The sequence below is a fragment of the Patagioenas fasciata genome, chromosome 16 (assembly GCF_037038585.1).
Source record: "Patagioenas fasciata isolate bPatFas1 chromosome 16, bPatFas1.hap1, whole genome shotgun sequence".
Classification (NCBI taxonomy): Eukaryota; Metazoa; Chordata; class Aves; order Columbiformes; family Columbidae; genus Patagioenas; species Patagioenas fasciata.
This window is the reverse complement of record NC_092535.1, coordinates 13,175,331-13,198,639: the sequence shown is the minus strand read 5'-3', so window position 1 is coordinate 13,198,639 and position 23,309 is coordinate 13,175,331. Positions and strand designations below refer to the sequence as shown.

Below are 23,309 nucleotides of genomic sequence, written 5' to 3'. Positions count from 1 at the left end.
AAGGCAGAATGCGTATAAAATCGATATGTCCACCAGTTTACTTAAAGCAGTGTGTGTGTGTTGCCCTCTGAAAAGACAATGTTTACCCTGGTGGCTGTAACACTCAGTTTGTACATCCAGGTGAAATGTTCCTGGACCAAAGTGCAACTGTACGGCCAACACAGCCGGCTGCGAGCAGGAATCCAACACGTCGGGGAACAAACACGTTACGCCAGCGGGTGAGCTGGAGCTGCATTCCTGAGTGTTTTTGCCTGGTGTGGGTGTCCCTGGGATAACAGTAGACGGGGGAGCTGCCAAGTGTCCCCTTAATTAAAGCTGGTGTGTAGTTAGGCTTTATCAGGTTCAGTGCTAATACATACACAGGGATAAATCCACTTATTTGAGAGCTGCCTCTTTCCTGTACCTGCTGGTCGTATTTTTGTGGTAAATCTTGTATTCATCTCCTTTTGTAGCATTTCCCTTCGTGTTTATGGAAGCGCTGGGTGAGAGGGACCTCAGGAGGACTCCAGTTTGGTGTCTGAGTGTTGCCAAGGCTAGTTTGGATCACCTGTGTCTGGGTTGGGAAACCTCCAAGGACAGAGACTCCTCGGCCTCTTGGGCAACCTCACTGCATTGCACCAACCCTCCAGGAGAAACTTTCTTGATGTTCAACCTGAACCTCCCCAGGTGCAGCCCACAGCACATCCCCAGCATTGCAGGACCTGAGGCTCAGCTCTTCCAGCCTTGCCAGCCCCTTCTGCCTGGTTTTCGCCTTTGGAGTAGTTGGAGTGAGGCAGCCTGGTAGGTCTGGGGGTTGTCAGTGAAGATTAGCATCCAAAGAAATACATATTTTTCAGTAAAAACAAATACTGAGTGCTTTCGTACTTGCTGCTGGCCTGGGTCAGGCATGAGGTCTGTTTGGTCCCTTCCTCACGGTTAGGAGACTGCAGATGTCCCACTGCTCGGAAATGAAGCCCACCCTGTGAGGAAATGCCTTCCCAGTGCCCAGCTGGGAAGTCTGGATTTTTATGTTCCTTCTTAAAACTTTTATTTAAAAAAAAAAAAAGTGATTTATCCACTATTTCAGCTGAAGCTGAAGTGGTGAATGCTGCTGGGAAGTGGGGTTTGGATCTGAATGCTTCCTTTGTGACCTCCAGAGGGGTGGTGGAGTCTTATCACTCTTCAGTCTCCCTTGGCAACATCTATTTACATGGCTGTACAAGCTGCTGAAATAGTTACTTCATCTTAGCCTTTTGTTTTGTTTCATTGGAAACCATTATTTTGGCCATGTCAAGCCTTAAATTCTTTTTTGGCATGTTTAATCCAGGTTCGATGGCTTGCTTGGTCCCAGAGGTAGAAAATGGAGTAGAAATAAATACAGGGATGGAATTGTTGGGATGTAAAAGTAACTGATTGGGTGGGAACCCTGAAGTCTCAGCAATTTGGCAGAAAGTCTCTCTCTCTCTCTCTCTATATATATATATATATATTTTTTTTTTTTTTTTTTTGTAATATGGCTCGTTAGACTTTATGAATCTGTTTAAAAAGGAGAGGGATGATTTCAAAGCCTCTGGCAGCATAGCCTGATGGTTGAGGTAGTTCTTACTGACCAAATGGGGTGTTGTCTCCTTCCAACCTGTGGTGATGGGGACCTCACTGGTGTTGTTGGCTTGTGAGGTGGCATCTGGTGTCCCCATCTCTGTCACCTCTGTATTTTGTAAACTAATAGCACCTTCAAGGATAGAGCTAGCCTGAGGGAGGCTTCTTCCCCAGGGGTGGTGGCTTTGGCTTGTGTCTAAAGATCCACCTCCTGTGGATCCCACCCACCCCTGTGCCTCTGGGCTCCTCTTTTTTCCTCCCAGCTGCTCTGGGTCTTGCCCATTTTGACCATAAGTTCTCTGGACAAGGAGCTTTTGATGGAGACAGGAGGTTATTGTTGTGTTTGTGCCTGGGGCTGCTGTTATTTCAAACAACCAGAGCAGTGTTTCTCCTGTAGCTGAGCAGCCTTTGCCCAAGCCCATATTTGCATGGGAGCCTGGAGGAGAATTTCACTTACTGCCTTATCAGCCTTATCTGCTTCTCTCCTGAAGCCAAAGCAAAAGCCAAAGAGCGTTTTCTTCTCATTTATCTGTGTACCTGCCTCAGCAACTGGCCAGAAAAGATGGAGAATACTGTAGATATCTAAACAAATCACTTTCTTCTGATGTGTGTAAGATACTCCAGGAATCAATTTTATCAGTCTGGATGGGCACTTCAACTCCCTTTGCAAAGCTCAGGCCTCGATCTAAGCAGAATCTCATGGAAAGCTTTTATCTGGGTTTGATTTCTAGTAAAGATAGTTTATTTTGTGCAGAGAATGCCTTTTTTTCCCCTGTTAACCACTAGTGATGTTACAGTGGGGTACTGTGACAGGATTGCCGTAACAGAGCCAGTCGAAGGGTCAGTTTGCTCCGCTGGGCTGTGCCAGCAGCAGTTCTGGCTCTGTTGGCCAAACCGCAGCCCAGTCCCTCTAGGCTTCTCAAACCTGCCTTGCAAGGTGCATCATTCCCCATCTCTGCTGCCTTCCCCGAGCTCCCCGCGTGCTCCCAGCCCCTGGGAAGCACCACATGCTGCCATCAGGCAGCTTCTCCTCCTTCTCTTCCTCATAATCCTCTTCCTCCTCCTTTCCCACCGGTGCTGAGGGACAGGGGGAGTCTGACCCCACCCCAAGGGGACCCACATCACACCTTTGCGATCGCTGTCTTGTGTTTGGCAGAAGTGACACAGGATAACTTGTTCTGAATAATACATTGCAAGAGCTGATCTCACTGTGCAGATCATTTTGCTGGCTTTGTAAAGCTAATCAGTTTACATGTTGCCATTAGGTCAGGAGAGCTCCATTTACCTTAAATAATTAATCAAGATCAATTAAACATGGGGTAATTGTGAAGAACAGCAGAAGGCAGAATGACCCTCATTTCTTCCACTTCTTTATCCTGCTTAGACAACCCATAGCACAGCTCACAGAGCTGGGGCAGTGGGAGAGTAACTTACATTTATGTTTCGCGATGACAGCTTTATCCCAAAGGTTTGACCTAATGACTATGTCTTGTCTCAACTTCTGTCTGGGAGTTATTGTTGCTGTCATAGTGGCAAACACAGCTAATGAAAACATCCAGTGGTTCCATTAAAATACTAGCGTGGTGAGTTGGCTCTGTTGTGCAAGTGCAATTGAATGCTTCTGTAGTTCTGATTTTGATTTTTTTCTTTTTGTGACTGTCTTATCAAAGAGATCATCAAAACAAATATTCATTAGAACTACTGGAAGATATTTTTCCAAAGAAGAAACTTCTTGAAAATAATTCTATAATGTACTTGGCAATCTTTAAGATGCCGATAGAAACCGCAGCAGACTGAATTTCTGGCAAAGGCAGCCCAGAAAGTAGCGTAAAGCATCTCACACAACAGGGAATGCCTCTTATGGAGGAGAACCCTGCAGAGCTGGGAAAGCTTTGGTCGTTTTAGCTGATCTTGGAGATGCTTGGTGGTAAGTTGCAGTCTTTTACATGGACTGTTTCTTGGGATCTTCATTGCATAAATAAGTTGGTTCAACCCAGTAGCATCCAATAGAGAAACTATCAGAAAAGAGCCTGGTATCTCCCAGCGCCAGCTGTAGACAAGCCCTTTGGAGGTGGGGGCAGGACAGATGATGCAGGATGTTCCTGGAAGGAGCCTGTTTCCTTCGCTCCCATTCAGTTACAAAACTTGTTTTCCATTTCTAAGAATCATCAGTGCAAAAGGACCATAAAGAGTTTGAAGAGGACTTTCTTTGGCTCGCTGGCGAGGAAGCTCTTTGCAGTGAGCTGGCAAAGGCCGACTGCTCGCTGCCCGACCTCCTCACGGAGCAGGGGAGGGATGAGGTGAGGTGGCTCTGTTTGCAGTCCTCTAACTGCTGTAGGAATCACTGTAGCGTGATAATCTTGCTGGCCTTAACTTCTAGAAAGAACAGCAAGTTCCTGAGCCGTGGCAGACTTTGAGAGGAACAGACTTGTAAGGTGCTGCGATGTGCTCTTTTGTCAAAACGAGAGACTCTTACCCCAAATAAATGAAGGCAAATAGTTTCTTGCTCAGAGAGGTGAACAGACTAGATATGAATTACTGCTCTGAAATGATCTCTTCTGCTACCCTTTGCTCTTATGGAGTCTGTTTGTGGTCTGTTTGTGATAGTTTTGCTAATTTTTTTGTCCTGAGACATGGTAATTTTACATGGGTACATCTACAGATAGTACATTAAAAAAAACATTCTGCACAGTGTGATAACTTGCTGATCTTTTTGCTTCTGATAGGGAAATTGAAGAGGTTTTGCTTGGCTGTAAATGCTAGAGGTCGGTATGTTAATGAAGTAGTCAGTGAACTTTGGGTTGATGTTGCAATGTCCTGCGAGCTGTTGTACTTATCTGGATTACTTTTCAGAGGACCCATGTCCTGTCTGCGCCACAGGGAGGTTCATAGAGCAGTCCATAAATCCTCAGTAGTGCACACAATGGATTTTGTTTTAATTTATCATCTACTCCAAGTCACAGTACACTGCTCACTGGTTGTTGATCTGGCTGAGGTGCCTGCTGTGCTGACATGCCCTGTGTGCAGTGTACACTGAATATCTCTACAGGCCAATGTGGTTCCCCTTCAGTCTAAACCCCCCTACCTGGCAGCAAAGCACAATGGTCTAATATGCCCAAGGCTGGGAAATATTTACCCTAGAAGTCCTTGTAGCATAATGTGTGGCTGGTATTGTGTATTCCTGTGTTGTATACGCTGTGCAACAGCAACCGTCAGGCACCTAATTTCAGTAGTGTTAATATGGAGAGGTATCGGGTTCTGCACACAGGCAGGCTGCAAACATTCTGTTAACATCATCTCCAGCCACCAAAATTATTTACCTACTTTATTCAGAGGGATTGTATTCCTTCTCTTAAATGCTTTTGAGGTTTAGCGATAAGGGAATGCTTAGCACTGCAACCAGAAGTTTGGGGGAGGAAAACTGGCAGCTGTGGGAGCCTTGGGTGCCTGCAAGGAGTTAACTTGCACCACTGGTTGCATGACAGCCCCCAGCTGTCTGAGCCTTCCCCTCCAGCATTTCTCTCTATTATTTCATCAAAACAACAGGCATGGTTTTAATTTTCCATGACTTGCTTATGAAATATGATCCTTGTTGTAATAAAGAAATGATTTGGTTTGTAATGGATACATGAGAAATCAATTTCCTATTTTTAAATTAGGTGGGATTAACAATGAAGCAAACAATAAGCAGAGCAATGGGGAGAGAAGGATAGGAGAAAGACCCAGAATCCCCCAGACAGCGTTGACTGCACTTGGATGTGTTAAGCTGCGTTTGTTAATGGCTTCACTGAGGCAGTCACAGCTGTAGTGTTCCTTCCAATGTATATTCATTTTCTACTAGAAAATCATGATGTTGGGAAGATTGCTAAAGATTCATGGCTTTCCTTCTGCTTAGCAGTGACATTTGAGGTGCAACATGGTTTCTGTTCAAATTCGTGGTTCAAAAAAAACCCGGCAACATCATAAATGTCTTGGGAACAGATGCCCTCCCTGGCCTTCCCATGGGGTTTACAGCAGGGACAGCATCCAGCAAGCACCTTCACCTGGACCCGGGAGGTTGGGACCTACTCTCCAGCAACTGGAGCAGAAGCAGCTTCCAGTTTCTCCTTTCGAAGGGTGTAACTATATGGGAAAGAGCTGCTTGGTTGGAGAGAGTGCAGCAGTGTGGCACAGCCTGCGGTGGGTTTCTAGCTGTCATCGCTAGAAACTGCCTGGTCCTGGAGTATCTGGTTCCTTTCATTTACCTCCCCCATAGAGCACCCAGAGTGCTGCCTGGGGACACCCAGGCCAGACAGTTGTCACCAGTCCCACAGTCCTGCACAGGACTAATGGGTGCAGTCACCTCCCTGGCAGCTCTATGCACTGTATCCCTGAAAAAAAGGAGGAAAAAAAAAGGGGGGGAGGGGAGCATTTCCCAGTCCCTGCTGTAGTAAATATTCCCAGCACCCAGTAATCCTGTGCTCATGTCCCACACACTCTGCCTGCACTGGCAGAGCTGTCCCTCCAGTGAGGGCAGCTAGAGGGGTCTGAGAGGCACATTATCAGCCCTGCATGCTTTTTTCCCCTTAACTCCCCTGGGAAATTCACCTCCTGTGTGCATAAAATGGGCACAGCACTCCCTTGGCAGGTTTCGCAGGCCCGGTGCAGCCTCTGTGCTGCAGAAGCACCAGTGTTGCCCCAGGACACAGATCCTTGAAGCCACAGGCGTCTCTGGAGACAGATCGCCCTTTAGACCTTGGACTGCAGATGCTTGATACAGGTTCCTCTGCCAAGCCACAGCGAGCATTGCCAGCGTGTTTTTGTGTCGTTAGCAGATGTGCTCTTACTCTTTTTTCTATGCGTGCACAGAGCGCTCGTTCTGCTCTTCAGGGAACTCAGGGATGACAGCGTCCCCAGAGCCGTCTGACTTGGAGGGTTTCAGAGATGGGGGACTGTCCGTTCATGGTGCTGGGGGTAACAAGCCCATCCGACTCTGTCCCCCTCAGCAAATCATTGAGTTGCAGTCCGGACTTGCTAGAGCTGCTTGCCTGGTGCCAGCATCTCCTCCTGGCCCAGCTCCACACTTGTACTAAGTGGCTTTGGAGCTGCCCCAGGGGTCTGTCATGGGTTGGAATTAGAGTCGCATTTGGCTGGCTGGTCTGTCTTTCCTTCCTGGATGCTATTGCTTTTTTTAGCTTATCTCGGTTCTGCATGGGTTTGTGAGTTCCTGCTGAAGTCTCTAACAAGATTTGTATGGTGGCTTCTTTTTCCTCCAAGCAATCATAATTTGGCCAGAAATAAATGTCTGCAAAGAAATCTTTTTAAAGTGTCTCCTTCAAGTAGGTTTCAGCAGCCTTCTTAAGAGACAAGCCATAAAAACTGATGGGACTTTTGGAAATCGTTGGTGGGACTTCTAGGACTGGGCAGAAGTCCAAACAATTTCTTGTAATCTTCTCCACATAGATCTGTTATTGCTGGGGCAGGTACCAGATGCATTATCACTACTAATCTCCTTCAAGGGTGGAGGGGTGCAGGCGTGCTGATAACTATGATGAAATAGAGCCAGGCTTCTGTCTTTATTCTATAAAACCTAAGAAAACTCCACAAAATCCGGGGCCTGCCTCTAGTTAATCACATCAGAAGGATATTGTTTTTATACTCTAAGACCACCACTCAACCCACAGTTCTCAAACAGCCTCCCACTCCCTGTCCCAACTGCTGTCCTAGTTAGATTTATAGGTTTGTGTGTTTTGTTTGTTTTTTCTCTACTGGCCACCTCTGGAGCTTCTAGTCACTGTTGGTGGTATCCCAAACTGAAAGGCAAAACCACACCGAATGTACAAAACCAAACCTCAGCAGAGAACACACAGAATCTTCTTGTCACCGCTGAAGTCAGCAGGAGCTCTGCCATCCAGCTCAGCTGCCACTGCCATGTGGCTCTTTATAAACTTGTTATTTAGCATTAAGGCAACCCAGTGACGGAGGTGGAATAACAGTTCAGGCACCTTACCTTAGCTTAGTCATACTTGAACAAGCTATAGGAAAAGGAATGTGAGAGTCAAATTGCTCAGCAAGAGTCCATACAACTTGCTGTCACCTCCAGAAGGTTCACTTGGGTCTGACCACCCTTCTGGCTTCTGCCAGCAGAAATAATTCCTGGGGGAGCTGTGCTGCTCCAGGCTCAGCCCTGCCTAAGTCATGCAAAGTCACACCACTTTTGCAGCATTGATGCTGTTCGCCCTGGGGGCTGGAATTTATCTCCATGCCACTAGCAAAGTGAGGCTTTGTTGGCTTCTGAGCCAGCTGAACTGGCATCGTCTTGTAGCATTTAGGTTTCACTCTCTTTCCAGGCTTGGTTAAATTTAAAGCTGCTATTCATAGCTGCTCTCAGGATCTGGAGCTCCAGAACACCATGGGAAGTTTCTCAGCTGTTCAGGAAGACACAGATAAATATAGTGATGGTTTCTGGTGGGTAAAATGAGGTTTTGTTGTGCTCTTCACATTCATAGCTGAGATGGCATTCATACCCACATGCTGTTGCTGTGCCAGCCTCCACCATGGTGACAGGGCCTTCCTGGGATTTCACTGACGAGATGGAGAGGAGGAGGAAGCGTTCAGACTATTAGTTTAACTAGTCTAAAGCCTCCAAAGCAGGGGTAAGATCTATTAACTGTGAGCCTAGAAGCTAGTTTTTGTGGAGGATAAGCTTAGGTTGTTCTGGAGAACAGCTGTTTATCAGGAGTAAATTTCTGGGAAGGACCATTCCTTGGCCATCTCAACCTGGGAAAGGGTGTTGTGGTGCTTTACAAGAAAAAGAACAGAAACTAGTAGCTTTGTTTAAAGACAAAAAAGCACAGTAACAAAAACCCAGCAGTTTTTTAAAGGGGTGTTTTTTAGTTGAGTAAAAGGCCTTGAAGCTGCATTAAAACTTCGATATGTTCCTTTGGGAGGATTAAAACAGATGTTTTCTCTTTTCCAGTGGCCAGCATCTGATGTTTCCAAAGAAGACACGAAGAATGTTTCTGGGATGTGTGTTAGAAGAAATACTGCTAGCAGCTTATCGGCTTGAATGAAAGCTGAAGTCAAATAATCTCAGAATATGCATCTGCTCACACTTATGCTGGAGGAAAGCCATGGGAAGGCCAATGGAGCCAAGTGTAAAGAGCAGCAAAATGAATGTTGGGGTGATCGATGTCCCTGATGGTAATGAAGGTGGCATAAAGCCCTTCATGCTGGGTAGGGACAGCTCAGGGGTCTTCTGCACGGCCTCTGACACCAAAGACACCATAATGATGTTTGCGTTTACAACAATTAAGTACAACCTGAATTTTGCATGTATTAATATAAGTGGATTTCTGCAACTTGCTCACAAAATCCTTCTCTGTTACACTTTTACAGCCAAAAGTTATATCTGTGATGGCTGCAGAATGCAGTAAAGGCATACAAGAGCAAATTTTTTCTTCTTCTCCCTTTTTTTTTTCACCTAGCTGTTTCACATACAGATTGGCAGATGTGGCAGGGGGTGTTTTGGAATCTCGGTGACTGGGGTTTGCCAGCATCCATTTAATAAACGTGCCTTTTTGTATTGCTGAGGTTAAACCACTGCCAGAAACGTCCTCCAGGATTGACAATAATGATTACTAATTTGGAATTTGGAGTGCTCTGCTTTGCCATTCATAAGCAACATTTCAGTAGTCTTCCAGCCAGGTACACCTCTAGTTACGGTAATTGTCTTTCAGTTAGGGAGCTAATCGACTATACTGCAGAGAGTATGGAATAAATCATGTTACTATGGTAGCCAAGGCTTTTGGAAAACAGTATTTCCCAGAGCACGAATGCCATTTCTCTGAATTTTACTTCTTTTCCTGAAAATAGCGCTATAATCAGAGAATTGTGAGATTTGAAGCTTCACTTTTTTCCAATAAGAGTTCTGCAGCAAGCTGGATGTTGCTTTTCAATTTCATTTATTTATTTGGTTTAACCTTGACCATGTTGACAGAATACATGTCTGTGGGTATCTTAAACTAATTACTACCAAGACTGACATCTGAGAAAGGGATTTGAAGAAACAAGACAAAACACAGTCAAAATCTGACCTTGAAACATTAGAAATTGGTCCAAAGTGCATGGCATCAGGCTGTGAGACTTCTCAACCTGTGCAAAGATTGGACCAAGGTCTGGATCTGAGCTCTATGGATTTACCTGTGCTAACAGGAGTATTGGCACTGAAGCCAGGCTTTTTGCCTGAGTACATAAAGGTCATTCAGAGAAACTGCACTAATTTTAAGGGAGTCGAGCACATTGTCCCTTGGACATGATGCCTCCATCACTGAGTTGTCTTGTTCAGTGAATCACAGCATAAACTACATACCAGAGACCGTATCCTCAATGGTGCTAATGGTTAAACTGTGATTTTGATTTTCTCTCTTCTTTTCAGCCACCGGTACATCCACAAGTGTTTTAACAAAGTATTTTGTTTCTCGCTTCCCGGAATACCAAGTGCATTTCATAACACAGCTGTTGCAAATGTTATGGCTCTGCACACTTCATGTGTTAGTCTTTCCTGCGCTTCCCGTCTCTGAATCATATTTAATGGGCCAAGTTTTATATTTCTCTACTAATTTGTTGAAATTTATTGCATTTGTAGCCTTCCTCTCTTTCTTTTGAAAATCAGGGGAACTTCCAAATGTCAATTTAAAAGCATTTTGTTCTATTTCATTTTGTTTTTATGGAGCATAGTATTTGTTGGAAGGAGAGAAGTTGAGATCATAATCTGGCAAGATTGACTAAGTTTCTAAATTTTAAACCATCGCCTTCTCTCTTTTTAAACATTTTCTCTGCCAATACTAAACATTTTGATCATTCAAAATGTAAATTGTACTCCCCATAGATGCTGATGGTTTGCAGATATATTTACATATAAAGGAGCTGTTGAATGACTCATGCAAAAAGTTATTTTCTTGTTCTCAGCCTTAACAGTGCAGCAGGTTTTTTCCCCCATTTTCTGTAGTTTCTGGAATGATTTGCATGCCTGTCAGTCTCTGAGCAGCGTTTGAAAAGGTGCATGTGGTTAAAATGTGTAGAGGGAGAGAACCACAAATGGTTTGAATACTTTTGCCAGAAGTGCTCGTGATAGCCACTTCCCGTGAGTTGTGTTACGTTATACGGAAAGAATACCCAGAAGAGAACCCTGAGGGCAACAGTGGTTGAGGGGAGGAAAGTCTGCCAGCCTCTTGAGATGAGGAAGAGAAAGCCAAGGTTTAGTCAGAATACAAAATCCAGTGGTTTAGGCTGGCATATGATGTTCTTTAGGCAGTTAGCACCTTGTTACACCAACCTTGCTAGCTGGTTATGTGCTATAAGATCCCAGTTATGCTGCCCCACAGTGATGGTTGCTGTTTTCTCATTGAGCAGATCTCCATGGGACAGGTATCACTCAATTCTCCCATGTCCATCTGCCTGCTGGACTCGGGCCTTCGGTGCAGCTTCCTCTGGCATGAAGTATGAGTCGTTTGTTCTGTAATATTCAGAATATTGAACCTGGTTGTGCTTGAGAAGGGAGAACAGTGCACTGGAGATGCTCAGAGAGTTCTGGAAAGCCCTGAGCTTCTGTACATCTCCTGGGCAGCATTTCAAAATGTGCTTGGAATGTGTTTGCACTGCACAGGACTGGGATCCTCTCATGAGGCCCATAAGAAACTCTGAGACTCTAACTGGCCATAACTCTGATAGTAGCATGACAGATTTTCTTAGATCTTGTTCTTTCTTAGACTTATCCTAATACCAGTTCCAATACTGCCATATCTGATTGGGAACGGCCCAAGCTTTTCATCATCTATATATAGAACTACTTTATGACCAACTTTGTTATACAAGTGACAGTAACCCTTGAATCCGAGGAGTGCACATACTCGTCTCTCTTGGCTCACTTCCTCTGACTTACTGTCTTCCACCTTGATTTTTCTTTTAATTTGGAGCCCACTCCAATAGTACACAGGCTAAGGATGAGACCTGCATCCATGCAGATGTGTGATTTAGCCAGCAAGCAGGTTAGATCTCGACAGAGGCTGCACTGTTTCATCACAGCTTTCTGTTGTCTGCTTTTCATGTGATCTATATTGACTTGTGCTGTGTTATTCACTTCAGAATTAATAATATTTGTGTAAAGTCAGGAGGTAGTTAGAGGCTTTTCAGGCTATGTGACCTCTCCTAGCAAACTTCGAAGGGCATCTGTTGACCAGCCCTGGTACTGTTTGTTTAGCAAGGAAGCAGGGTCTATAAAAAGGTTTATTACATAATGTAAGTGGTTTTCTTTTTTCCAGGCAAGTATTTGCAATATATTTTGGGAGATCAAGCATATGAAGTGGAAAAGCAGAATACCTGCCAGAAATGTGGGAAAACACACCTTTGATTTGGAGAACATGGGATAGTTTTGGTACCTTGGACCTACAAGGAAGCCAACACAGGCTCCTACTCCTATTATCATTGAGCTCTAAGGCTTTAGGCATCTCAACAAATCCATGAAACTCTTCACTTAAACAAGCTCTGTTAGTTATTCTTGCAGGAGCCAAGGTACTGTGGAACATAGACAAATCCTATGAATTTTGCAAATGAGCAAAGTCCTAATATGGTTCTTTCCTCAAGAGCAGTTTATTTTATAAATGTTTGAAGGAACTAACAATGCCCAGTTATGGAGTGCATGTCACTAGCTGGATGACTGCTTGCAGCTCGTATCATAATTTCTGGATCACTCCTTAGACTTGAATAAAAGTTGCAAAGATACTATGTGGCTTAAACTAGTTGGCTCAGGAGTTAGTAGATCAATGCTAGTCAACATCTAACTTCCACATGGGTATTTGTCTGTGCTGTGGTATTGACAGGAGTCTCAATTTATATGCATGTGGTTTATAAACAGTGAGAATACTGAAAATGAGGTCATGTTTTGTATAAACGTTTATTTCAATAGTTTAAAGAACAAGCCATTCAAAACATCTGAAAATTACAGGAATATGAGGCATATATAATAGCAATATCTTAAATATGCATTAGTAATACAAAGTCATCTTTCACTGTGATAAAATTACAACTCCATTTTTCTGGAAAGTATTTAAGCTGTGAAATACGTTTAAGTAACACACATATACAGCATCTCTTTTCTTTCTTCTGTCCTGTCGTGTGAGACTCTAGCAGTTTGCATGATAGAAACAATGTGCTATATCTAAAGGCTGGATTGGTTTGGATTGTATATGCAGAAATAGGTGAGTAATTTTCACCCATCATGGCTATATGTGCATGTGAGTGACAGGTCGGGGTTTAGAAGACCATGTGCACATACATTCGCACAGCTGCTCACCTATTCACAACAACTGATGTAGTTATAAAGCATTAGGTCTGGAGTTAATTCTAGAATGCCCCTATCTGCATTCTAACTAAACTAAGACCTGCGCTTCATTATAACTCCCTGCCCATCAGTGTGCTGTTGTGCTTCCAGTGGGGATTTGGTAAAAGGTATTTGTTCTGTCTCAGTATGTGCAGCTTGATAAATAATTGGGGTTTTGATCAGCTACAACTGTTTTATCCTCATCTCTAAGTCAAGCATTTCTCTTTCTATTTCATAGGGAAGGTCAGCATTAACTTGCACTTCAAAGTATTTTTTGATCTCATCTACCTCCTTTTCCCAGAACTCTTTGGAGATATCAAACAGTTCGGTCAAGTTGACATCTTCCAAACCCTTCAGGTTCAAGGCAGTGTCAGCAGGGATGTAACCGATGGCAGTTGGCTTGGCAGAGGCTGTCCCTTCAATTCTGTTGAACATCCACTCCAGCACACGGGAATTCTCTCCGTAGCCAGGCCACAGGAATTTCCCTTGGTTGTCTTTCCGGAACCAGTTAACATGGAAGATCCTTGGTAGTTTTGCAGCTGGGCGCTGTGCCATGCTGAGCCAGTGGGCTAAATATTTGCCAAAGTTGTAGCCAAAGAAAGGTCTCATGGCAAATGGATCGTGCATAATGACTTTGCCTGTTGAAAACACAAAGGCAGGATTTAAGTTAGCAAACAGCATATGTATTCTAAAGCATAAAGATTCAGATCTTCCCAGGACATAGTATCTATTGTCCCTTAATCGCCATTCTGCATCTGAACCAAGGAGCTTTACGAAACAATACAAGCATTATCTTTGATGTACAAAACCACTACAATTTAAATTAATTTTGGTAACCACTGGAAATGACGTTTCTTAAATCTCAGGTCAAACAGCCTAAATGAAGATCCTCAAGAGCTGAATTTCACCATCCATGTATTTAAGTGAAGATCTAGCAGAAGAGAAAATTGAAGTTTCTTTATCCCAGACTGTAACAAGAACCGCATATCAAGTCTTCTGGCAAGCCCGTGCCTGCACCCTGTTCTGTATGCTTGTCACCTAGGGGATTATTTTGCTTGATTTGGCTTTTACAGATAATTTGGCTTTTAATTCCAGTACAAATATTTTATATTGTGAAAATGCACAAGTTACAAAATTAGCTGGCAAGACTGAAATGTGAAAGAGCCAGGGGGAGGACAGAGCAGGCAGTCCAGAGAGGATTGCTTTTAATACAGGTAGGCAGATTAAAGTTTGATTTACCTTTGTGCTCAGCAGCTGCTGTTGCTTCAGATCTCATAGCTGCTCCTATAAATACTCCATGTTGCCAGTTAAAGGCCTCATATACGAGAGGCACACCTGTAAAGAATAAAATCTCTTCAGTAATTAGAGGTCCAGAAACATTTTTATAACAGGTTTTGCTACTGAGATGCTGCCATATGCATGTGACTGTATAATGTATTCTAATTTTTCCTGTTTTTTAAATCAGTTCATTTCCTGCCATCTTGCAGCAAAGAAGCTTATATGAATGTTTTCAAAACTGGCTGCTGATTACTGAACACATTGATGTTTAGTTGCTCAGTGGGAGATATCTGGGACCTCAGAATCCCCAGCAGATTTTACTGGAAATAGAATCTGGTCCTACAGTCACAACAGTGCACTCAGACCTAGCATTACTTCTATTTCTTTTCCAATGTTAGGTCACCTTTAACAGATCAATTTATTTTATATACTTTCCTGTGAACTGTCTACAACTGGTTTATTTCTCCAACCATTTCCTATCTAAACTAGTTAGACTGCAAGTAAACTGAGTGTGTCTATGTATCACCCAGGTTAGCGGGTCCTGATCTCTCCCCAGCCCTTGGTTATTATTATTTGTTTTGTGTTAATGCCTAACAATTCAGACATCGAAATATCCGTGGCTCTGTGTGTGTCAAAGGTTAACACAGAGAAGCTGGAGTAATGTGGTTATTTCCTTGCTTTTGCAGCTGTGAAAGCAAAACCCGTGTCCAAGCCCAGCTGCGTTTCAACCCTTCTGTGGTCAGTACTTCGGCTGCTCCATCTATTACCAGCAGGTCTGCGGCCTCCAAATATGATGCCTTCGATAGGGACCCCCTCAGGGGATTCCCAGGCAGGGTCCATGATGGGGCACTGGCTGGCGGGAGTGCAGAACCGTGAGTTGGGGTGAGCGCAAGGTTCCCCTGTACAGAATACAATGAAAAAGGTCATAATGGCAGAATTAACTTGAATTCAGCAGAGAAAACCAAGAGAGACTGTGGGGTGGGCCAGGTTACCGTGATCTGGGGTCCAGTCCTTGTTCTTCCAGGAAGTCAGTGTTACTCCTGGTGGTAACGGCTCATCAATGCCTTCCCAATAGACACCTCCGTCACTGGTTTGTGCTACATTGGTGAAGATGGTGTTCCTGGATATGGTTTTAATAGCATTGGGGTTTGTTTTGACTGAGGTTCCGGGCGCAACACCGAAAAAGCCATTTTCTGGATTGATTGCCCTTAAGTTGCCTGGAAGTTAAATAACAAAATATAAGTAAATCAAACCGTTCTAATTCTGTTCAGAATTTTGTAGCATGTTTTGCTGAACCTAAAAGCAACCAGTACTGGACTGTGAAACAATCAATTTTCAGTTCTGTACCTTTTTCATCAAATTTCATCCAGGCAATATCATCACCCACACACTCAATTTTCCATCCTGGCAGGCTTGGGTTCATCATGGCCAAGTTAGTTTTTCCACATGCACTAGGAAACGCTGCAGCAAAATACTTCTTTTTGCCTTCTGGATTGGTAATGCCCAGGATCTATTGAAAAATTGAGCCGACTGTTAAACATGGTCTTTTTTCTTGCACTTTTCATTTTGAAGATTGTCTCCCAGCAAGTGGTAATGGTAGAATATTTAATTACGCAAATTTGTTCCTCCAGAAGAAGCACCACATAATATAGTTGACAAATAACTCAAACTGTACTTTATTAATCAAAGTCTACTCTTCTTGTCCTTAAAATATTTGTAAGGAGTTTTTATGGTTTTTTTTAAATGTCAGGTATGCATATAATTCAAACATGTATTTTTACTTTGTTGATTAAAGATAGACAGACTGTACACAGCTATGTTTCTCAGCTGAGACAGAAGAAAACCGGGCAAGATTCTTTTGGCTGCATGACTGGAGTGAAAGCCCTTCATGTATTGATACTTCTGCACTTCTTGGAGTCCATAGATGTTTCTTCTGAGACTGTTCTCCTATGCACTTTGAAATTATTTTTTTCAGCGGTATTTTATGGTAGTAGAATGTCTAAATTACAGTAGAAAGTCAAGGCAGGAAGGGCACAAAGCAGAACTCATTTAAAAAATCTAACATTTTCAGATTTCTGAGTGCATAGACCTCTTTATAACATGAAATATGATTTTCAAAACTTGCATTAATCTTTTGCTATAGACTTCTAGGGGCAATGTGGATGCCCAGTGATGATGCTTAGCCTCTGCTCAAATACATGGGTCTTCCTACAAGTAGCCACTGTCAGAAGTTCCAAATATTTTCTTGATTCCTGATTTTACAGGTACTATTTTAAAATGTTTGGTACTTAACCTTGCAAACAGTTTCCTAATTCTCATAAGCCTGCCATGCGATAAATTCATATCTAATGTTACAGGACTATCCGTATGAGACTAATTTAATTGATAGCAAGATATGATGTATTTATGTAGAGCTAATTTAGGGTTTAACGGCTGTTCAAACACACATGATTTAATAGCTCTTACCAGCATGTGCTCAGCTAGCCAGCCCTCCTCTTTGGCAATTCTACTGGCAATTCTGAGAGCAAAGCATTTTTTCCCCAGTAAGGAGTTTCCTCCGTAACCGCTGCCAAATGAAATGATCTCTCTGCGATCCGGGAGATGGGCAATCAGCGTTAACTCCGGGTTGCACGGCCAGTTGTTGATTAATGGCTCTGCAGAACAGAATGTTGTACTCATAAACGCAGCAATTTCCATGCTGGATCACGCTGTTGTTTCATCAGCATCAAGTCTCTGACAGCAACCCGTACCAGATGCTTCAAAGGAAACCCCATGGTAAGTACTGGGGATAATAATCTCCTTTCCATGAAACTCTCATTGAGCTTTGATTCCTTTAACTGAGTTCTGGACCCAGTGCTGTTAAATAAACCACACTGGTCTTCTGTGGTAGGTGTGCCACATGCAGCCAGCTCTGAAACCTGCCCCAGGGAATTCCCCGGGTGACAGTTTTTAAGTATCTCTTACCTTTTAGCGGTAGAGGACATCCGACTGAGTGAAGGCATTTTACAAACTCCCCATTGCTCAGGGCTTTCAAAGCAGCTGTTCCCATCCGTGTCATGATCCGCATGCTGGCCACTACGTATGGTGAATCCGTCAGCTCAATCCCGATCTTGGACAAAGGAGACCCAATGGGCCCCATGCTGAAGGGGATGACATACATCGTACGTCCTGGAAAACAGGGAGTAGCGAGATGTGGCAAAGACCAAAACAAGGAACTTTTGAAATAATCTTTATTAATGTTGACGTTGTTTCTCACTCCTTTAAAAGCTGTTTGTCTTGTGGGTGTTTCTGATGGTGATTAAAGATCTGTATTTTTCTGTTTGTCTAATTGTGTAGCAAGAACTACTATCTTAAATGCCGAACACAGCTGTTCAGACAAATTGTTCAGCCAGTAGTAAAGGTGGGTGGAGGCCAAGTTCTCTGTTGGTGTAAAACTCTGAACCTGACATTATTGCTGGGGATGGCAGGCCCCCTTTCTCAGCTCACCTCACCTCCCATCTGCTGCTTAGTTGCTGTGTGACTCCTTGAAAAAATTCATTCAGATTTTCCTACATGACTTCTCCCCTCTTTGTGAAAATCAGAATGCTGGAAAGAAGAATCCTTGCACTTAAGCCTTCAGCTAGTATTTTTTACAGTAACTATGAGTAGTAGTGCTCCTGTAATTCTAGAAGTTCAATGGCAACCATCCTTTTCTTGCCTACCTTGCATGCAGCCTGGGAACCTGGTATTGAAGGCTTTCTCAAAATCTTCTTCAGACATCCAGCGGCCCAGCTGGCTAGTTCCAGTTTTAGGGATCGGAGTGGTATCTCTCTGTTCCTGAGTAACGATAACTGTTTTGCTTTCAACTCTTGCCACGTCTCTTGGATCAGTGAGAGCCAACCAGCTGCATTTCACCAAAAATTGGGAAATTAAACTTTAATTATCAATACAGCACTTATTTTACCCTTCCATGGGGCTGGTTTAGCACAAAAAAGTAGATCTCAAGCAAGTCCTTAAAGTGTTGGTAGAAGTGCCTGTGGGATCAAAATCTGACTGATTGGATTGGCATAGTCCTTTAAATTAGAGGCATTGCAAAAGAAATACTGAGGATAAGCCTGATCACAAAAAGTGAAGGAGTTTACTAAAGGGAGTTATTTTTCCTCTTTAAAGAATTTTTGCCATCTATTTACAATAGAGAGGATTCTTTTACATCTTCACCTCTGTGCATCGAAATTTTCCACGAGTATAAAAATGTTCTAGTTGAGCTGTCATAACCATCATCACTACAGCTAAGCATATAATTAACAATGAATAATTTATCTGGTGAATCTTGCCCTTTTCTCTCCCAAATAGTCTGCAAACAGATTGCCAAATTCCTGCACTTAGTTATTCAAAAGTCTTTGCAGATTTCTTCCATCAAGATCTCTCGGTCAGCACATAATTCCTGAGTATGTACTTGTTGTTAATATTCTCCTTTCATGTTGGGTTAGTTGGGAGAGATGATGAAATATTTGAAAAAAGTATTTGCTGAATACATTACAGTCAAAGCTCATCGGCATGATATGAATAATGCCTGAACTGAATAATATTTGAACACCCACAGAGCTATTTGAATGCCACAGAAAAGTATTTGATGAATAAACTAATTGACTGAAATACTAGAATTCTTCAGAACAAGTATTTGCTAAATAATATTTAGCCATTGCTAATGATTAGTTACATAAGTCTCATGACATTATTTCAATTCCCTGGTGTAACTAATCAATAGAGACAATGTACAGTTGATAGTCCAACTGAATAATATGCTTTATGTTAATTTTTAGAGGAAAAGGTTTGCTTTTTCTGAGTATCTCACCTATACAAGATACAGTGCCAAAATGTTCATGGAAAGCAAATAATGAAGGGTTATAAGCAGTTTTAAAAGTAAACAGGATAGAAAATGCATATTGCAACCCTGAGTTGGTACTTGACTTCCTTCAGGCTACTCACCAGTTCTGATACTTGCTCAGCTTCTTGATCATGCCTTGTTGTACCATGACATCCAGAAGTCTTTTGTTTTCTTCTTCCGAGCCATCGCAGATGTGAATGCTCTCAGGCTGGCAGAGCTTGGCATTACTTTGAATGAAATCTCTCACTGCTGGAGGCAGACTCTGCAAATTCCCCTGGACAACCCTGGGCATGATGTTCACCTCGGCTCTCAACTGGGGGGGCATTACTGGCCCTGTAGTGGATCCTGTTGCTGGCTTTGAAATACTGATCACAATCTAAAATCAAACATATTGGGCGTGTTAGCATACCGCGACATTATAAACACTGGCAGCAAGACTTCCTAACAAAGTATAATGCAAAGGTAGAATTTATAATAGACTCGATCATGTACTTCTGCTTTAAAATCAATATAGGAACTTGGATCACTGGTAATTTCAAGCTGGAAAAAAATAGAGGCTATTCTACTTACTGTTTTTATCAGGTTGAGTTGGATGCCAGAGTTGAACCTGTGCCACTTGCTTTGGAGTATTCTTGCAGTCATTGTTGTCCAAGAGTGCATCCTCCTTCCTTAAATATTCTTTGTGGTAGTGTCCATCCCACTAGGTGAGGTGAAGGAGGCTTGTCCTTTACGTCACCACTGGCTGTTTCTTGGGACAGTGCCACTGACATTTTCACCATGAAGAGTTGTCAACAAAGCAGCCCTGACGAGGTAATCATTTAACAGGTTTGATTAATGAGTGCTGAAAGAAGAGATTCTTATCCTCTGGGTTTGCTCTTTTGAGGCAGTTACAAAATTTAGCAGTTTAACCAAACTTTGATCCAATTTGGCTTTGAAACCAAAAGCATCGTAACTTCTCTGTGTGTGGGAAAGGTTGAGTACAATGAGTATCTGGAACTGGGAACAGGGGGGGTCGTCCAGGCCAAGCGCGGTTGGCACATTCGGTAGGCAAACGCTCGCTAGTTGGCTGTCCAGTGGGGGCTCGTCCAAGGTGTGTTTACTCACCTTGGGAACATTGCCTGATCCGGGGATAAAGTTCAACAGTGAGCACTGACAGGCCTGAATAACCAGTCTATATGCCTGCCTGGAAGCCTTATTTTTGTGCAGGTAATATAAATCTCGATGTTGGATTTCTTTCACTGCTGGAAAGCTTTTGCTCATGGCTTGCTTTATGCTCTTCAAAACTGAACAATTATTTTCTATTGCTATGAGCTCAGAAGAGGCAGATCAGTAACTGTGTCAATAATTAACCCTGTCTTTAAACACTGTTCTGTTTTACCAGGAGTCCTATGGGAGTCATAAAATATTAAATGATTTTTAAATAGGCACTCAAAGGCTCAAAAATGCTCAGGAATGCGGCTGCACACTTGGTTCCATGTGTGAAGCGGACTGCATGCGTATGTACACATACAAACATGTAAACATCTGTACATATCTGTATCTGTTGTAACAGTATATGATACCAACAGATGCTACTAATTTTATAATTCTGAGGATGACAGGGTGACCTTGGACATTTTGAGGTCTTGCCTCTGTGCCTGTCAGCTCTTTGCCTCCCCCTACTCCATTTTACACCATTCTGCCCATAAAGAAAGGCTGATCTTTGTGTCCATTTGTCCATGCAGTTTGAGTGTGTGAAGAATGAAGTATTTCAGACAAGTAAAACCCTAGAAATAACCCTGCTGACATTTCACCTTACTCTGCTTACACCAGTCCCAGCAAAGCAGCTGGGGCCTGGATGAGGTGATGTGTTTATGCCAGACTGTCTCTTTTTTTTTTTTCATATATATATATTGATGGGGCTTCCAACATGCATGTAAAATATTCTCAACAGTATTTTGCGGAACAGCAAATCTGGGAGTCGTGGCTAAGTTTCAGGGAGTTCTTTAAAATAACAAAATTTATATGAGTATCCCATATAAAGGATGTTCATAACCTGCCACCCTCTCAGGTTTGTGCAGTCAATGAGATGTTTCCAGCACAGTTTTCAGGACCCGCAAGCCCTGGGCAGTCATGTCCGGCAGAGCAGCACGGATGGGGATTGCAGCTCAGCTTCCTGCCCTGCAAGTCTAAAATACCACGGAGCTGAATTTCAGCTTGCAGAAACACTTCCCTGGGGACTGTCCCTGCTATCTCTCCCGCAAAGCTTTTTATTATGCTTTGTAAATGCAAAGGGAAGAAAACAGTGAAGTAAGAGGGGCTGTCCTTGACGTACTGCAAGGCCAAACATTCCTGGAAAGGAAAACAAAAATCTGATAGGATAAGAGGTGCTAAGGATTGCTCCAGACACTCTGCCCTGCTATAGCAAAGGTGAAATCAAAGGCAATTTAATAATCACAGCAGTGGTGTTTGTCTTTGGAGTCCACACACCGTGGTGCTGGTGGAGCTGATCAGAAATATTTTGGCCAAGTGTTTTCCTTTGAAGATGTATAATTAAGTGCTTCATTAAAAACGAAATGTGACATCATCTTCAGTAACACTAAGCAGACCCCTTTTCAGTGAAGTACAAAAATATTGAGTCCTTCCTGCTGGCCAGATAATGTACATATGAATAACTGTGAGTAAAATAGCAATGCTTCAGTTGTCAGAAAAAGAGAGTGGACCAGAAAATGATCATATTGCAGCACAAGTAAAGTCAGAATAAAAGCTTAAAATTGACAGTGTAAGACAGGGATTAGTCCCAGTGTCTCTTCAGTTTTGAGCAGAAGAAAAAAAAATCCCCAAACCCAGAGCATTAGTTTCTGCCAATTAAATTATAGTCAGGCAGGTGTTGTGCAAATTTTCTCACACTGCAATCCTAACCTCCCACAATCTTGCTATACAAACTGTGGGCTTCTCTTGAGAAGACACTAAATATGCCAAATTGGTGGCACTGTGTTATGAACATATGTCCATTAAAAATCACATTAAGGATTCCAAATGTTTTTCATTTGTGATGGCAGCAGGGCTCGAGTGCAGATGTCCACTGGGAATTCTAGACACTTCAGCGTCAAATTACTTGTATTTAGGTAACACCTCCCATCAGAGGATCTCAAAGCTTGTCGCAAACACACAGTATGCCTCAAGCCCCTATATAAAACACGTGTAGTATTTGGTGCAATGAAATAACTGGAGCATATGCAAATCGGGGCCAAGAGTTTTTTCAAGAATCTTCCCATTTAGCACTTCAGCTTTTAGAGATACCCAACAGAAGGCATTAAAGGTTTAATCTGAAGATACCAAATTCTCATAACTACACAGACACAGATACAAAAACCCCAAAAGCAACAAAACACCACCAACACACACAAAAAAAACCAACCAACCCAAAAAAACTCAGAAGTAGCATCTCCAATGGCTCAGTTACAGTGGCCTTGAGGTGTTCACCCAGGACCATGTGCACTGCTGTCTGCCTTCTGGATTCAGTTTGTTGGAAGATCTGACTAGTGAGAAACAGGGGAGGTGGTATGGGGGAAATGCAAGGTCTTTTTTTTAAAAAAAAAAAAAAGTCTTGAATGTAAAGTTTATTTTCCATTTAAATGAGAAATCTTTTTTAGTAGTAGCTGTATTATATAGTCATCTAATAGCTGACACAATTTCTTCAGATTGAACTTTTTTTGGCACTTTTTCTCCGTGCTTTTTGACACTTGAATGTGATGCTCATCAGGTGTCTTCTTGGAAGCTGTCAAATCACTTAAATGAGTGTGAATCTGACATTCTGAGATGATAGTGTTCAACAAGTGCCTTGAAAGGAGTGTTTTGGGGATGTTTGCTTTGATGGACACTATTCGGGCTGTTCAAAACAGAGGTTTTGAGCTGTTTGACTTGCACTGACTTACTGGAACTCAATTCAATAACCATAAAGGTTCTTAGATGCTCAGAAAAAAAGCGTAATAAGAAAGCTTAACTCACCATTACAAACCAAGGTGCAACAAAGCACTCTCAATGAGATCCAAAAGTTGTTAATGACATACGATAATACTCAGAAATTCTACTTCCCTCCCATTGCTAATTATCCTACATATTGTCACATCCGGAGAGTTTGTCGCTTGGGGTTTTTTTATTATAAAATTGTAGCTTTTTTAAAAGATTCGCTGAACTATTCTCCTAACAGAGGAACATTGCTTCTTGATTGTTGTGTTTGCTGGG

General features: G+C 42.7%; 1 protein-coding gene and 1 long non-coding RNA gene across 2 annotated transcripts; one reads left to right on the top strand and one right to left on the bottom strand.

The window, feature by feature from the left end:
• The first annotated feature begins 96 nt into the window (after positions 1 to 96).
• On the top strand, positions 97 to 10,494 carry LOC139829217 (uncharacterized). Its single transcript, XR_011741604.1, has 2 exons — positions 97 to 218; positions 8,537 to 10,494. It is a non-coding gene; the product is annotated as an uncharacterized lncRNA (long non-coding RNA).
• Positions 10,495 to 12,492: 1,998 nt separating this feature from the next.
• PCK1 (phosphoenolpyruvate carboxykinase 1) lies at positions 12,493 to 19,810 on the bottom strand. Its single transcript, XM_065850042.2, has 10 exons — positions 19,653 to 19,810; positions 19,184 to 19,458; positions 17,917 to 18,098; positions 17,180 to 17,383; positions 16,682 to 16,869; positions 15,563 to 15,725; positions 15,208 to 15,432; positions 14,983 to 15,114; positions 14,177 to 14,272; positions 12,493 to 13,575 (listed from the first exon to the last, which is right to left on the bottom strand). The coding sequence occupies exons 1-10, from the start codon at positions 19,740 to 19,742 to the stop codon at positions 13,121 to 13,123; spliced, it is 2,010 nt and encodes a 669-aa protein (XP_065706114.2). The 5' UTR covers positions 19,743 to 19,810; the 3' UTR covers positions 12,493 to 13,120.
• Positions 19,811 to 23,309: the final 3,499 nt, after the last annotated feature.